The sequence below is a fragment of the Budorcas taxicolor genome, chromosome 1 (genome assembly GCF_023091745.1).
Source record: "Budorcas taxicolor isolate Tak-1 chromosome 1, Takin1.1, whole genome shotgun sequence".
NCBI lineage: Eukaryota > Metazoa > Chordata > Mammalia > Artiodactyla > Bovidae > Budorcas > Budorcas taxicolor.
Genome location: NC_068910.1, coordinates 199729597 through 199746481, shown reverse-complemented (window position 1 = coordinate 199746481; position 16885 = coordinate 199729597). Strand labels below are relative to the sequence as shown.

Sequence of the window (16885 nt, the reverse complement as noted above, 5' to 3'; positions counted from 1 at the left end):
AAGATACATATGACGTTCCCATCAAGGCATTTATTAGACAGTTATTCAGACATAAAAAATTAAATAGCCCAAGAGATATTAAACAAAGTGGCGTACCTAATCTTTAGAAATACAGGCTTTGAAGTAGATGGCTAGTTACTTACTGTCTGTGAGATTCTGGACAAGAACTTTAATCCTCTGAGTTTCAGCCTCAGTAATATACACTTTAGAGTTATTTGTGGGATTTAAATGGGATTATATATGACATACTAACGTGTATGAAATAATTAGCACAGTGTCTCACTTCCTATAATCAATAAATGACAGTTATAAATAAAAACCCATTAAGTGGGTCAGAAACTAAATGCTCTCAAAATACAGTAGATGGTCCAGTGGTTAAGAATCCATATTGCTAAGGCAGGGAACAGGGATTTGACCCCTGGTCTAAAAGATCCACATGCCACAGAGTAACTATTTACCCCAAACACTGAGCCCATGTGCTACAACTACTGAAGCCTGTGCTCCTAGAGCCCAGCCTCTGTAATGAGAAGGCACTACAATGAAGCACAGCCCCTGCTTGAAGCAATCAGAATCTGAGCACAGCAATGAAGATCCAGTGCAGCCAAAAAAAACCCCACAGTAAATGGGACGAGTAAGGTAGTTAGGAGGGTTCAAAGAAGATTTGAAAAATGATATGAAGTTTAATGGATGACATATAAAGGTACATCCCAGGCAAAGAGACCCTAATAGCTAAAAGACAAACATGGCCTAATGAGTGCAGTTGCTTAGCTTGAGTGGTGGACTTCTGTAGGTAAGGAGCAAGCCCAACTCTGCAGGGTCTTCAGAGTGAAGCTACAAGTACCAACGTGTATTATCATTTAGTGCATTACATAATAAAGACATACCCGACAACCATCTAATAAATCTTCAGGTGCCTGAAATGCACTGACATCCAAATTTTCCAGATTTTCAACTGTAGGTTCCAGTTTGCTATTAACTGAATTACATATTGATTCATTTATGCAGCTTGCATTGATGTTGGAAATATGGCTGACATCTGAAAGAGTACGACCTACATATTAAAAACAAAGATGCATAAATTTATGGAAATAAAATAACTAATTACATATTTTCCTAAAGGTGAACTTTTCTTATACCAGAAGAGTCTTGAACAATTTCTAAAAGTAAAATTTAAACGGTTTTACTGAAATCTTGGGGGCCAAGTATGAAAAGGAAAAATGAATCTAATTAAGGTTCATTTTAATGAAAATATACTTAATATATTCTCTTAATAGTGACTGGCTTCCAATGAAAATCTGAAGTTGCTGACTTCAAGGTCCAGGAAGGTTATATTTGAAAAAAAAATTGGTAACATGTTATATTGCCAACCACAAGTATACATGGTACTTCCAAAACAGAAATGGTTTTTAAATTTTATATGAAAACAGATGATCAATAACAACTGTCAGTTCAGTTCAATCACTCAGTCGTGTCCAACTCTTTTGAGACCCCATGAATCGCAGCACGCCAGGCCTCCCTGCCCATCACCAACTCCTGGAGTTCACTCAGACTCACATCCATCGAGTCAGTGATGCCATCCAGCCATCTCATCCTCTGTCGTCCCCTTCTCCTCCTGCCCCCAATCCCTCCCAGCATCAGAGTCTTTTCCAATGAGTCAACTCTTCGCATGAGGTGGCCAAAGTACGGGAGTTTCAGCTTTAGCATCATTCCTTCCAAAGAAATCCCAGGGCTGATCTCCTTCAGAATGGACTGGTTGGATCTCCTTGCAATCCAAGGGACTCTCAAGAGTCTTCTCCAACACCAAACTTCAAAAGCATCAATTCTTTGGCACTCAGCTTTCTTCACAGTCCAACTCTCACATCCATACATGACCAATGGGAAAACCATAGCCTTGACTAGACAGACCTTTGTTGGCAAAGTAATGTCTCTGCTTTTGAATATACTATCTAGGTTGGTCATAACTTTTCTTCCAAGGAGTAAGCGTCTTTTAATTTCATGGCTGCAATCACCATCTGCAGTGATTTTGGAGCCCCCCCAAATAAAGTCTGACACTGTTTTCACTGTTTGCTCATCTATTTGCCATGAAGTGATGGGACTGGATGCCATGATTTTAGTTTTCTGAATGTTGAGCTTTAAGCCAACTTTTTCACTCTCTACTTTCACTTTGATTATGAGGCTTTTTAGTTCCTCTTCACTTTCTGCCATAAAGGTGGTGTCATCTGCGTACCTAAGGTTATTTATATTTCTCCCGGCAATCTTGATTCCAGCTTGTGCTTCTTCCAGCCCAGCGTTTCTCATGATGTACTCTGCATATAAGTTAAATAAGCAGGGTGACAATATGCAGCCTTGACGTACTCCTTTTCCTATTTGGAACCAGCCTGTTGTTCCATGTCCAGTTCTAACTGTTGCTTCCTAACCTGCATATAAGTTTCTCAAGAGGCAGGTCAGCTGGTCTGGTATTCCCATCTCATTCAGAATTTTCCAGTTTATTGTGATCCACACAGTCAAAGGCTTTGGCATAGTCAATAAAGCAGAAATAGATGTTTTTCTGGAACTCTCTTGCTTTTTCCATGATCCAGCGGATGTTGGCAATTTGATCTCTGGTTCCTCTGCCTTTTCTAAAACCAGCTTGAACATCTTCAAGTTCATGGTTCACATATTGGTGAAGCCTGGCTTGGAGAATTTTGAGCATTACTTTACTAGTGTGTGAGATGAGTGCAATTGTGTGGTAGTTTGAACATTCTTTGGCATTGCCTTTCTTTGGAATTGGAATGAAAACTGACCTTTTCCAGTCCTTTGGCCACTGCTGAGTTTTCCAAATTTGCTGGCATATTGAGTGCAGCACTTTCACAGCATCATCTTTTAGGATTTGAAATAGCTCTACTGGAATTCCATCACCTCCACTAGCTTTGTTCGTAGTGATGCCTTCTAAGGCCCATTTGACTTCACATTCCAGGATGTCTGGCTCTAGGTGTGTGATCACACCATCGTGATTATCTTGGTCGTGAAGATCTTTTTCGTACAGTTCTTCTGTGTATTCTTGCCACCTCTTCTTAATATCTTCTGCTTCTGTTAGGTCCATACCATTCTGTCCTTGATCAAGCCCATCTTTGCGTAAAATGTTCCCTTGGTATCTCTAGTTTTGTTGAAGAGATCTCTAGTCTTTCCCATTCTGTTTTTTTCTTCTATTTCTTTGCACTGTTTGCTAAGGAAGGCTTTCTTAATAGCAAACTAATAAAGAAATGGGACTAATATCCACATGCCAGTCAAGTTTTAAAAACTTTATTTATATTCTTAATTTCTTTAACCATCTTGTGCATAATATAAGGATATGAAAGAAAGCAGGTATTCATTAGAAAAAGAAATAGCAGAAGTTCTGGACTAATTTTTTTCTAATATAATTTGGTTATTTTATTATACAATTATACCTGAAAACAAAGCAAGAAAAAATAAAATTCCCTACTGTATCTCATTGATCCTATTAACAAATCAATCCTTACACAGAAAACTGTCTTAAAAATGACCGCTTAATCCCAAAGAAACTTACTATCAATTGTGTTGATCTGGCCAGTAGGAGTTGAAGTATCAGGCATACTCTTTGCTTCTGATCTAGGCTCTGTCTTGTATATGGATTCATCCTGACAAAAACCTTTCTCAACACTGTCAAAAAACCATTGCGTGGTCACACAGTGTACATTCCATCTCTTGGCACATTCATATTTTTGACCTATTATGTCAATTAAAAAAAGAGAGAAATGCGAGCCATTAAAATCCATATTTGCAGAAATATTTATATGAAAGCTTACGAAAAAATTCACCTGAAACAAAATTAAAATTACCAGCAATTACTCTGAAACAGTATGCTATACAGTGTATTAAAAGGCAGTATATTAGGTTATTATGCAATTATATTTTTTGTGTGTTGTGTTAAATACACATGCTATGTGAGGGGGTTTATCTTTTACAAACTTGCAGAGACAGAAGCCATTAGTGGGGTAACTGAAATAAAATTTCTGAATATAGCTTCCATTACTTAAGTTCTTTAAACCAGTTTCTTAATCTGTAACATGTGGATAACTCACAGAATTTAGTGGTTTTACACTTTTCAAACTAACTACTGCGTGTGTATATATACATATATATATATTTATGTGTATATATTTTAATTCCTACTTAACACAAGTATTTAAATTGCTCTGACACTCTGAAGAAGCCATTCTATCTACAGCATTTACTGCTCAAGAAACTCTGACCCTCAGTTTCATACTATAAGGAATAGGGTTAAAGGATAACAGTATATTCATAATTTATATATGAGGATGAATAAGCTTAGATGGAAACAAAGGTGACATGATACAATAATATATTTTGGAAAGTAGTTTCAAAATACATATTTCTAATATAAAATGTAAAAACAATTTGTTTGGCAATTACAGTTGTTCACAACCACACCTAGAAAGAAAAAAAACAACTCTGATGTCTACGTAAAAACTCTATGTGTAGGTAAAAAGAGACAATAAAAACGTTAATACAACTCTGTTCTCACCAATTTTTATATATTTTCAGAGAACTGGTAAAAATATTCTCCAGAATAGTTATAATGGTATAGAATGCCACAATTAATTGCAATTTTAAGGAACTCTTTTTCCTGGTAATATATTTTTCTTTTAGTAGTTTCATGCACTTCAAGGTGCATCTTCAAGTTAAAACTTGCAGTTTACTCAGTAAGGATAATTCATTCAACTAAATATGAAGCCAAGCCTTTAAAATTTATTATTAGAGGGCTTCCCAGATGGCTCATGGTAAAGAATCTACCTGCCAATGCAGGATACACAGGTTCAATCCCTTGTCCAGGAAAATCCCACATGCTGTGAAGCAACTAAACCCGTGAACCACAACTATTGAGCCTGTGCTCTAGAGCCTGGGAACTGCAACTACTAAAGCCCACGTACCCTAGAGTCCGTGCCAGTTAACTAGAGAAGCCGCTCCAACTAGAGAGCAGCCCTTACTTGCTGCAACTAGAGAAAAGCCTGTGCATCGACAAAGACCCAGTAGAGCCAAAAATAAACAAATAAATAATTTTTTAAAAACTAACATTATATTAAAAAAAATCAGCTTTTGTGTTAAATTCATCCAAATCTCTCATCTTTTAAGTATTGGGTGGCTGTGTGGGGACTCCTGGATCAGTCATGTAATTTTTCTACAGATTATAAACAAAACTATCTTTGCAAGAAAAAAGAAATGTGCATGTTTATGAAATATCAGAAGTAAAAAATATTCCAGAATGATCTCAAAATGTTAAATAGTAGAAAATATTGCATTCATCTATTTGGGAAACAGTTTTACCTTTTGGTTCTTGCACAATGAGGTGTGTACACTCATTCATTTTCAACTGTCCCATGTACTGTCCTCCATGCTTTACTGTGAGCTGCTGAACTGACTTCCTGTCTAAGGTACATAAGCCAGTCACACAGATTATGCAACCAAGAAAAATAGGACACTTGAAGTCTTCCATGTTTATATCGGTATATCTAGCTATTTTCCTGGGGAAAATGAACCAAAAAAAAAAAAAAAAAAAACACCAAAAAACCCATAAATTAAGATATCAAAATACCAGGTAGTTTAAACTTTATCAGAATGACAAACAACAGAAATAACACTAATGTTTTCCTCATTTTTTAGGAATTTGATTAATATTAAGGGAAACTGACAAGCACACTTAGAACTATACTAACTGGTCATCTAGCTCAAACCATGTCTCTAAAAAAATTAATGTTTCAGAGCCTCAAATAAAACTGTTTTAAGTGAAAAAGTACATATATTTCAGTAACTATAAATCCATGCTGGTGAAAGCAGTGCATTTTCCAAACTTTTTTTTCCCCCCAAACTTATAAGTCTAAATTTCTAACTAAAAACTCAAAGGTTCTTTGCTGCCTACTAAAAAAAAAACCAGACTTTTAATTCTTCCATTATACTATACAAATAGTAAGCAAAGATTTTCGGCAGAATGCCAACAAAAATTTCATCATTCTGCTGCCCTGGTAGGCAGATGTCCTAATGCAACAGGCTAGGAATGATGAGGATGCCAACATAGAGACATGTTTAGAATATGCTGGATGGTGCTGAAGGGAAGACTGGAAAATGTCTACTTAATTTAAACAGTGGTAACTAAATACTTATTGGTTGTTAATCTAATTCTAAGGGAAACTCAATTCTATCTTTTGAAATAGGCTCTAAGCTCTATGAGGCCAGGGATGCTGTCTTGTTTTGCTCTCCAGTTACCTAATGCCTAGCTCAGGACAGATACATAAAATGGGCTCAATTAACGTTTACTGAATAATTACATCTCAGTTAATGGGTTATATATGTTTATATTCAACCTTAAATATGTCCCTTTTGGGAAGAAATACAAATACCAAAGTGGCTAAAATTATTCTCCATCCTAACATGAGGGCATGGTATTGAAAGCTAATGCAACATAAAAGCTAAAGTTGCCACACAGATTCTCTCAACTATTTTATCACTGTTCACTACTGAAAACAATTCTATTATCAAAAAATTTATTGTCTTGTAGCCCAGACTATCTAACAACTTATACCTTGATAGTAGGAACATGTAGATTATCTTTTGTTTTCATTGGAGAAAAGAGTAATGATCCAGGTGTCCCAAAATAACAAATCCATAGGGGATACCATAAAACCTCCCCTATGAAAACCCATAATATGCCAAAATGATAACATTTATTCAAATCTAGAAAATATTTAAAATATCTCTTACTTCTCCTGCGACTTCTCCCAAAGTGTTTTTATCCAAGAAGGAAGCAAAATAGGTTTCTTTAGGTTTGCAGCAACTAAGTATTTTTTGCTACCAACTTCTCCTGCAATAAGGTGAGTTACTGATATGTTAAGGTCTCTGTATACACGTCCACCCATCATTTGTACATATTTATGAACTTCTTCCTGTAGTCCCAAAAGAAAATTATTAATACAGAATCAAACAATATTTCTTCCATTTTTAAATAAAATGTCCAATAAACACTGTTTGTTGTTCTTAGCTTGAACACACAAATATTTCTCATCACTACAAGTTAAGTAATTCATGAAGTTACTTTTTAGAAGATAAATATAAAGTATAAATTTTAGAATTACTTTTATGCACATTATTTTCCTATGTTTATCTTTTGCAACTCTATGAATTTAACTATTTTTCTTCTAAAGTGAACACTATATATTTTAATATACTATGAAAGACTGATGTTGAAGCTGAAACTCCAATACTTGAGCAACCTAATGTGAAGAGCTGACTCATTTGAAAAGATTCTGATGCTGGGAAAGACTGAAGACACGAGGAGAAGGGGATGATGGAGAATGAGATGGTTGGGTGGCATCACTGACTCAGTGGACATGAGTTTTGGGTAAACACTGGGAGTTGGTGATGGACAGGGAGGCCTGGCGTGCTGCAGTCCATGATGTCACAAAGTCAGACACGACTGAGCGAATGAACTGAACTGATGCACATACTTAAAAATATACAAGTTACATACAGAATAGAGAAAAAATATGTGTAAATCTCAGAATTCTTTATAAAAGATTAACTATGGTGGAAAAAGGTGATTCAAAGACAAATTCATTGATTATACAGAGAAAAAAGTGAGTTTCCTTTTACAATCAAAACAAAAAACTTTTAGCAGCCAGTTTGCAATAAAAGAGTCCACTGCATTCAATTTTGAAGAGAAAGCCTTTGACAAAATTCAACATCCATTTATGATAAAACCTCTCCAGAAAGCAAGCACAGAAGGAACATCAGTTCGTTCAGTCGTGTCCAACTCTTTGTGACCCCATGAACCGCAGCACACCAGGACTCCCTGTCCATCTCCAACTGCCGGAGTCCACCCAAACCCATGTCCATTGAGTCGGTTATGCCATCCAACCATCTCATCCTCTGTCGCCCCCTTCTCCTCCTGCCTTCAATCTTTCCCAGCATCAGGGTCTTTTCCAGTGAGTCAGCTCTTCACATCCGGTGGCCAAAGGAACATGCCTCAACATAATAAAAGCCATATATGATAAACCCACAGCAAACATTATCCTCAATGGTGAAATATTGACAGCATTTCCCCTAAAGTCATGAACAAGACAAGGGTGCCCACTCTCACCACTACTATTTAACATAGTTTTGGAAGTTTTAGCCACAGCAAACAGAGAAGAAAAAGGAATAAAAGGAATCCAAATTGGAAAAAGAAAAAGTCAAACTCTCATTGTTTGCAAATGACATGACCCTATACATAGAAAACCCTAAAGACACCACCAGAAAATTACTAGAGCTAATCAATGAATACAGTAAAGTTGAAGGATATAAAATTAACACAATGAAATCTCTTGCATTCCTATACACTAACAATGAGAAACAGAAAGAGAAATTAAGGAGACAATTCCATTCACCATCGCAACGCAAAGAATAAAATACTTAGGAATAAATCTACCTAAAAAAAACAAAAGAACTATATATAGAAAACTATAAACACTGATGAAAGAAATCAAAGATGACACAAATAGATGGAGAAATATACCATGTTCATGGATCAGAAGAATCAATATAGTGAAAATAAGTGTATTACTCAAAGCAATTTATAGAATCAATGCAATCGCTATCAAGCTACCAACAGTATTTTTCAGAGAACTAGAACAAATAATTTCACAATTTGTATGGAAATACAAAAAAACCTCAAATAGCCAAAGCAATCTTGAGAAAGAAGAACAGAACTGTAAGAATCAACCCGCCTGACTTCAGGCTCTATTACAAAGCCACAGTCATCAAGACAGTATGGTACTGGCACAAAGACAGAAATATAGATCAAGAGAACAAAATAGAAAGCCCAGAGATAAACCCACGCACCTTGGACATCTTATTTTTGACAAAACAGGCAAGAATATACAATGGAGAAAAGATAATCTCTTTAACAAGTGGGGCTGGGAAAACTGATCAACCACTTGTAAAAGAATGAAACTAGAACTTTCTAACACCATACACAAAAATAAACTCAAAATGGATTAAAGATCTAAATGTAAGACCAGAAACTATAAAACTCCTACAGAACATAGGCAGAACACTCTCCAACATAAACCACAGCAGGATCCTCTATGACCCACCTCCCAGAGTAATGGAAATAAAAGCAAAAATAAACAAATGGGACCTAATTAAAATTAAAAGCTTTTGCACAACGAAGTAAACTACAAGCAAGGTGAAAAGACAGCCTTCAGAATGGGAGAAGAGCAAACGAAGCAAATGACAAAGAATTAATCTCAAAAATACACAAGTAGTTCATGCAGCTCAATTTCAGAAAAATAAACAACCCAATCAAAAAATGGGCCAAAGAACTAAACAGACATTTTCCAAAAAAGACATACAGATGCCTAACACATGAAAAGATGCTCAACATCACTCATTATCAGAGAAATGTAAATCAAAACCACAATGAGGTACCATCTCATGCTGGTCAGAATGGCTGCTATCAAAAAGTTTATTATACAAATGATAAATGCTGGAGAAGGTGTGGAGAAAACAACCCTCTTACACTGTTAGTGGGAATGCAAACTAGTACAGCCACTATGGAGTACAGTGTGGAGATTCCTTAAAAAACTGGAAACAGAACTGCCATACAACCCAGCAATCCCACTGCTGGGCATACACACCAAGGAAACCAGAATTGAAAGAGACACGTGTACCCCAGTGTTCATCACAGCACTGTTTATAACATCCAGGACATGGAAGCAACCTACATGTCCATCGGCAGATGAAAGGATAAGAAAGTTGTAGTACATATACACAATGGAATATTCAGTTCAGTTTAATACAGTCACTCAGTCACATCCGACTCTTTGCAACCCCATGAATCGTAGCATGCCAGGCCTCCCTGTCCATCACCAACTCCCGGAATTCACTCAGACTCATGTCCATCGAGTCAATGATACCATCCAGCCATCTCACCCTCTGTCGTCCCCTTCTCCTCCTGCCCCCAATCCCTCCCAGCATCAGAGTCTTTTCCAATGAGTCAACTCTTCGCATGAGGTGGCCAAAGTACTGGAGTTTCAGCTTTAGCATCATTTCTTTCAAAGAAATCCCAGGGCTGATCTCCTTCAGAATGGACTGGTTGGATCTCCTTGCAGTCCAAGGGACTCTCAAGAGTCTTCTCCAACACCACAGTTCAAAAGCATCAATTCTTCGGCGCTCAGCTTTCTTCACAGTCCAACTCTCACATCCATACATGACCACTGGAAAAACCATGGCCTTGACTAGACGGACCTTTGTTGGCAAAGTAATGACTCTACTTTTAAATATGTTATTTAGGTTGGTCATAACTTTTCTTCCAAGGAGTGAGCGTCTTTTAATTTCATGGCTGCAATCACCATCTGCAGTGATTTTGGAGCCCCCAAAAATAAAGTCTGACACTGTTTTCACTGTTTCCTCATCTATTTCCCATGAAGTGATGGGACCGGATGCCATGATCTTTGTTTTCTGAATGTTGAGCTTTAAGCCAACTTTTTCACTCTTTACTTTCACTTTCATCAAGAGGCTCACCAGCTCCTCTTGACTTTCTGCCATAAGGGTGGTGTCATCTGCATATCTGAGGTTATTGATCTTTCTCCCAACAATCTTGATTCCAGTTTGTGCTTCTTCCAGCCTAGCTTTTCTCATGATGTACTCTGCATATAAGTTGAATAAGCAGGGTGACAATATGCAGCCTTGACGTACTCCTTTTCCTATTTGGAACCAGCCTGTTGTTCCATGTCCAGTTCTAACTGTTGCTTCCTGACCTGGTTTCTCAAGAGGCAGGTCAGCTGGTCTGGTATTCCCATCTTATTCAGAATTTTCCAGTTTATTGTGATCCACACAGTCAAAGGCTTTGGCGTAGTCAATAAAGCAGAAATAGATGTTTTTCTGGAACTCTCTTGCTTTTTCCATGATCCAGCGGATGTTGGCAATTTGGTCTCTGGTTCCTCTGCCTTTTCTAAAATCAGCTTGAACATTTGCAAGTTCACAGTCCACGTATTGGTGAAGCCTGGCTTGGAGAATTTTGAGCATTACTTTACTAGTGTGTGAGATGAGTACAGTTGTGTGGTAGTTTGAACATTCTTTGGCATTGCCCTTCTTTGGAATTGGAATGAAAACTGACCTTTTCCAGTCCTTTGGCCACTGCTGAGTTTTCCAAATTTGCTGGCATATTGAGTGCAGCACTTTCACAGCATCCTCTTTCAGGATTTGAAATAGCTCTACTGGAATTCCATCACCTCCACTAGCTTTGTTCATAGTGATGCTTTCTAAGGCCCACTTGACTTCACATTCCAGGATGTCTGGCCCTAGGTGAGTGATCACACCCTCGTGATTATCTTGGTCATGAAGATCTTTTTTGTACAGTTCTTCTATGTATTCTTGCTACCTCTTCTTAATATCTTCTGCTTCTGTTAGGTCCAGACCATTTCTGTCCTTGATCGAGCCCATCTTTGCATGAAATGTTCCTTGGTATCTCTAATTTTCTTGAAGAGATCTTTAGTCTTTCCCATTCTGTTTTGTTCCTCTATTTCTTTGCACTGTTTGCTGAGGAAGGCTTTCTTATCTCTTCTTGCTGTTCTTTGGAACTCTGCATTCAGATGCTTGTATCTTTCCTTTTCTCCTTTTCCACTTCTCTTCTTTTCACAGCTATTTGTAAGGCCTCCTCAGACAGCCAGTTTGCTTTTTTGCATTTCTTTTCCATGGGGATGGTCTTGATCCCTGTCTCCTGTACCATGTCTCCAACCTCCGTCCATAGTTCATCATGCACTCTATCTATCAGATCTAGGCCCTTAAATCTATTTCTCACTTCCTGTATAATCATAAGGGATTTGATTTAGGTCATACCTGAGTGGTCTAGTGGTTTTCCCTACTTTCTTCAATTTAAGTCTGAATTTGGCAATAACAAGCTCATGATCTGAGCCACAGTATGCTCCTGGACTTGTTTTTGTTGACTGTATAGAGCTTCTCCATCTTTGGCTGCAAAGAATATAATCAATCTGATTTCAGTGTTTACCATCTTGTGACGTCCTAGTATAGTCTTCTCTTGTGTTGTTGGAAGAGGGTGTTTGCTATGACCAGTGCATTTTCTTGGCAAAACTCTATTAGTCTTTGCCCTGTTTCATTCCACATTCCAAGGCCAAATTTGCCTGTTACTCCAGGTGTTTCTTGACTTCCTACTTTTGCATTCCAATCTCCTATAATGAAAAGGACATCTTTTTGGGGTGTTAGTTCTAAAAGGTCTTGTAGGTCTTCACAGAACCGTTCAGCTTCAGCTTCTTCAGCATTACTGGTTGGGGCATAGACTTGGATTACTGTGATATTGAATGGTTTGCCTTGGAAACGAACAGAGATCATTCTGTCGTTTTTGAGATTGCATCCAAGTACTGCATTTCAGACTCTTTTGTTGACCATGATGGCTACTCCATTTCTTCTAAGGGATTCCTGCCCGCAGTAGTATAATGGTCATCTGAGTTAAATTCACCCATTCCAGTCCATTTTAGTTCACTGATTCCTAGAATGTCAACGTTCACCCTTGCCATCTCTTGTTTGACCACTTCCAATTTGCCTTGATTCATGGACCTGACATCCCAGGTTCCTATGCAATATCACTCTTTACAGCATCGGATCTTGCTTCTATCACCAGTCACATCCACAACTGGGTATTGTTTTTGCTTTGGCTCCATCCCTTCATTCTTTCTGGAGTTATTTCTCCACTGATCTCCAGTAGCATATTGGGCACCTACTGACCTGGGGAGTTCCTCTTTCAGTATGCTATCATTTTGCCTTTTTATACTGTTTGCGGTTCTCAAGGCAAGAACACTGAAGTGGTTTCCCATTCCCTTCTCCAGTGGACCACATTGTGTCAATGGAATATTACTCAGCTTTTAAAAAGAATGCATTTGAATCATTTCTAATGAGTTGGATGAAACTGGAGCCTATTATACAGAGTGAAGTAAGTCAGAAAGAAAAACACCAATACAGTATATTAACACACATATACAGTATTTAGAAAGATGGTACGATGACCCTATATGCAAGAGAGCAAAAGAGACAGAGATGTAAAGAACAGACTCATGGACTCTGCGGGAGAAGGAGAGGGTGGGATGATTTGAGAGAATAGCACTGAAACAGTATATTACCATATATGAAATAGATTGCCAGTCCGGCTTTGATGCATGAGACAGGGTGCTCAAGGCGAGAGCACTGGGATGACCCTGAGGGATGGGATGGGGAGGGAGGTGGGAGCGGGGTTTAGGATGGGAAACACATGTACACCCATGACTGATTCATGTCAATGTATGGCAAAAACCACTATAATATTGTAAAGTAATGAGCCTCTAATTAAAATAAATAAACCAAAAAAAGATATAAAATATCATCTAGACTCTGTTAGATGTCATAAACACCAAATGCAAGGTCTTTCAAAACATCCCCTACACAGTGAAAAATTAAGTGTGCAAATATATATTGACCACAATATTCCACTTAACACAGCAACACCTACCCTTCTGTCTTTTTCCAGGCTTGTACAAGACACGGTTACATCAGACATAACCATGTTATAAACTGGATGTTCAGCTCTTGGGACACATCGCTGGTGGTGCATACAAAATATGACTACTTGAGGACCAACAATTCTGCAACCAAGCTACAAAAACAAGGAAAGTTTATTAAGTAGGAAAAGACTTACAGTTTTAGAGAATTATATTCTGTTTAACACTGCATTTACCAATTCTTTAGAGAAGTTGATCACTGCAGAAAACCCACCAATTTGTTAAAAAGCAAACACACATTATATGATTTCTCAGACACATCACACATTAACACACAAGCAAATCGAACAATGCAGGCTATCAAAAGAAATAAGCTCCAAAAGTTATACTCACTCAATTGCCATTAAAATTTTAATCTCTGAAACAAACACAATCTTAGCAATAGGGGATATGAATAATAGCCTTATGCCATAATAATTACTTTTCAAATGAAGCACCCAGCCAATGAGGCAGTTAAGTGTAAGAACCCAAATACTTTCCCTCTAAAATACCTATTATGCTACAAAAAAGCATAATCCTAGGTAGTTTCTACATTCATTTTTAAACACTGTTCACAACTCAATGTTTTTCCAGGAAAGGCCCACAAAAACTTCTCCTAAGATTATCACTTTCATTGATAACTGAACAATCTTGCTCAACATCAGCACATCCAGGCCAGACGAAAAGCCTACAGTTACCAAAGTTACCAAAGCATAACGGATGTAAATGTCTACAGGGTAAATGTTTATTTCTATCTTTTTGGTCACTCATAAGGAAACCGAGTATTCAATGCTATTGATTCTATCTGACAAGCACTGTTATTTCCAAAAGGAGGGTAAGACCAATATTGCTTTTGGAAAACATGGGCACAGACCTTTCATTATCTGTATAGTACTGCATCTAGCTACTCTTCTATGTTTTCTTCTCCTTCAAACAAGAGTCACTTCTTTGTAATTTGGATGAAATTATAGCCAGTTTACTTTTATTTCAATGCTTCTCTCTTGTCCAGACACCAAAAAAGTAATGAGTCAGTAGACTCTAGAATCAACAAAAAGAAATAAGATGGCTCAATGATATATTAGCAATGCTCATCCCCAAAATGCTTCCTTTTAGCATATAATTTTTCAAACCCTATACAAAGCACAGGTACTAAAATTCAAGAACACACAGTAAAGACAGTAAGTAAACAAATCTTTTCTTACTCTAAAATCAAACTGAGTTTAAGTACATTAGAACTTAATCAATAAAACACTTCATTACTATAGGGTTAAATTATACTGTGAGGTTAAATTCCCTAAAATATAAAAATCACATATCAAGCAAAGTCTGTTCTGTGCTGCACTTAGTCATTCAGTTGTGTCTGACTCTTTGCGACCCCATGGACTGTAGCCCACCAGGCTCCTCTGTCCATGGGGATTCTCCAGGCAAGAATACTGGAGTGGGTTGCCATGACCTCCTCCAGGGGATCTTCCCAACCCAGGGATCAAACCCAGATTTCCTAGACTGCAGGTGGATTCTTTACTGTCTGAGCCACAGGGAAGCCCAATTAAAGCCTACTGGAACATAATTACACTCTGGTCTTTCAAAACCAAAAGATTCCTCTCAATTCATAATTTACAAAATACATCATGACCAGTAAAGAACTTATGTCCACTGCCGCAAAAACAAACCAAAAACACTACCTGAAAGAACACACTAAAAGTTAGCAAACCTTTTGGAGATGATCAAAGGCATCACCACTAAAGGGGTCACAGATATACAGTGATCTATCATTTTCCTTTATTTTCAATGCCTCTTCTTCTGTAATAATCTGAAGATATTCTTCTGATTGGAATTCTTTTATTGACTGAAAGAAAAAATAAGAATGCATATGAAATTATTCACCTGTATTTATGTCCTGTGAACTCTATCTTCAAAATCCATCTCAAATCCAGCCTTCTTCCCATCAAAAGGAACCATCATCTCTCACGTGGCCTGAGCAGGAGTCTCCAAAGGGGTTCCTTCTCATCCTTTGCCCTAAATCTATTCTCCACACAGCAACTACTAATCTTTTCAACAATACAAATCAGGTCATATCACTCTGCTCAGAACCTCCAGCAGCTTCCCACCACACAAAAAAATAAAATCTTCATTTCTTACAATCACCTATAAGACCACAGAGTCTGGCCATTGCCTGTCTCTGTCTCCCCATGCTTACTTCTTCCTCTAATCCCTTTTGCTCACTCTTCTCTAGCCACTCCTGCTTTCTTTCCAGACCTGGAACAAGCTAAGTATGACCTCATTTAGAGGTTTTGCTTCCCCCCCCCACCGCTACCTGGAATACTCTTCCCCCTGGACTTCACCTGACTGGTTTCACTTCAACCACATCTGCTCACATGTCACTTCCTCAGAGATGCTTTTCCTGATCACACTTTTCTAAAATATTCTTTCCCTATTTTATGAAGAAAATAACATAGATGTAGTATTATGTATACTAGCATATATAGCATATATAATATTATATATACATACATACACAGTTTTTGTCTCTCTCCCTTGTAAGAAGAATGTTTCGTGATCTATCTTGTTTGGCAACATATCCTGGCTCCCAATAAGCACTCAAATATTTTCTTAACAAATTTTGAAGTCCTTTCATTAAATACTTAGGGTGATCCTTTTAAAACGAGTAAGTCAGATCATAATACTCTTCTGATTAAACTCCCCCAGTGGCTCTCCATCTCACCGTAAGAAAAAGCCAAAGTCCTTAAAAGAGACCACAAGGCCCTCATGACCTCTTTATTCTTATTCTCTGAACCAAACCTTAGCATTCATCCCACATCTCCTGTTCATACTACACTACAGCCACAATAAAGCAGGACAGACACTGCAAGCACCTTCCCAGGGCCTGTGTATGATTATTTCCTCTGCCTGAAACTGAAACGTTCCCCACATATTAACATGGCTCATTATCTCACCTCCTTCAAGTATTTACAAATATCAACTTCTCCACAGAGAATATCACACTATACTTAAAATAAATTGTAAACTTCCCTTCTTCCTTAACAAACATCTTCTGGAATGTTTTAACTTGTTTTGCATTTCTCCTCCCACAGCACTTCGCAGCTTTAACATACTATATATTACGCATTGATATATCTGATTAGTTTATTTCCTATAGCTATAATAGAATGTAAACTCTGAGAAAGTATGGATCTTCGCCTGCTCTCATTATCTGAATGTATCCCAAGTATTTGAACAGTGCTTATCAGATGATGAACACAATTATTTGCTGAATGAACTTTAAAGAAAAACCTGCTATAAGTGTT

General features: G+C 37.6%; 1 protein-coding gene across 1 annotated transcript in view; it reads right to left on the bottom strand.

Annotated features, from left to right (window-relative positions):
- TOPBP1 (DNA topoisomerase II binding protein 1) overlaps positions 1–16885 on the bottom strand; it is a 75066-nt gene that overhangs the window by 56870 nt on the left and 1311 nt on the right. Inside the window, exons 3-8 of the mRNA XM_052639171.1 lie at positions 15292–15426; positions 13553–13696; positions 6778–6959; positions 5347–5543; positions 3548–3727; positions 885–1051 (exon numbers count right to left, since the gene is read on the bottom strand). Of these exons, the coding sequence (XP_052495131.1) occupies positions 885–1051; positions 3548–3727; positions 5347–5543; positions 6778–6959; positions 13553–13696; positions 15292–15426 (1005 nt within the window). The remainder of the gene's footprint in view (positions 1–884; positions 1052–3547; positions 3728–5346; positions 5544–6777; positions 6960–13552; positions 13697–15291; positions 15427–16885) is intronic.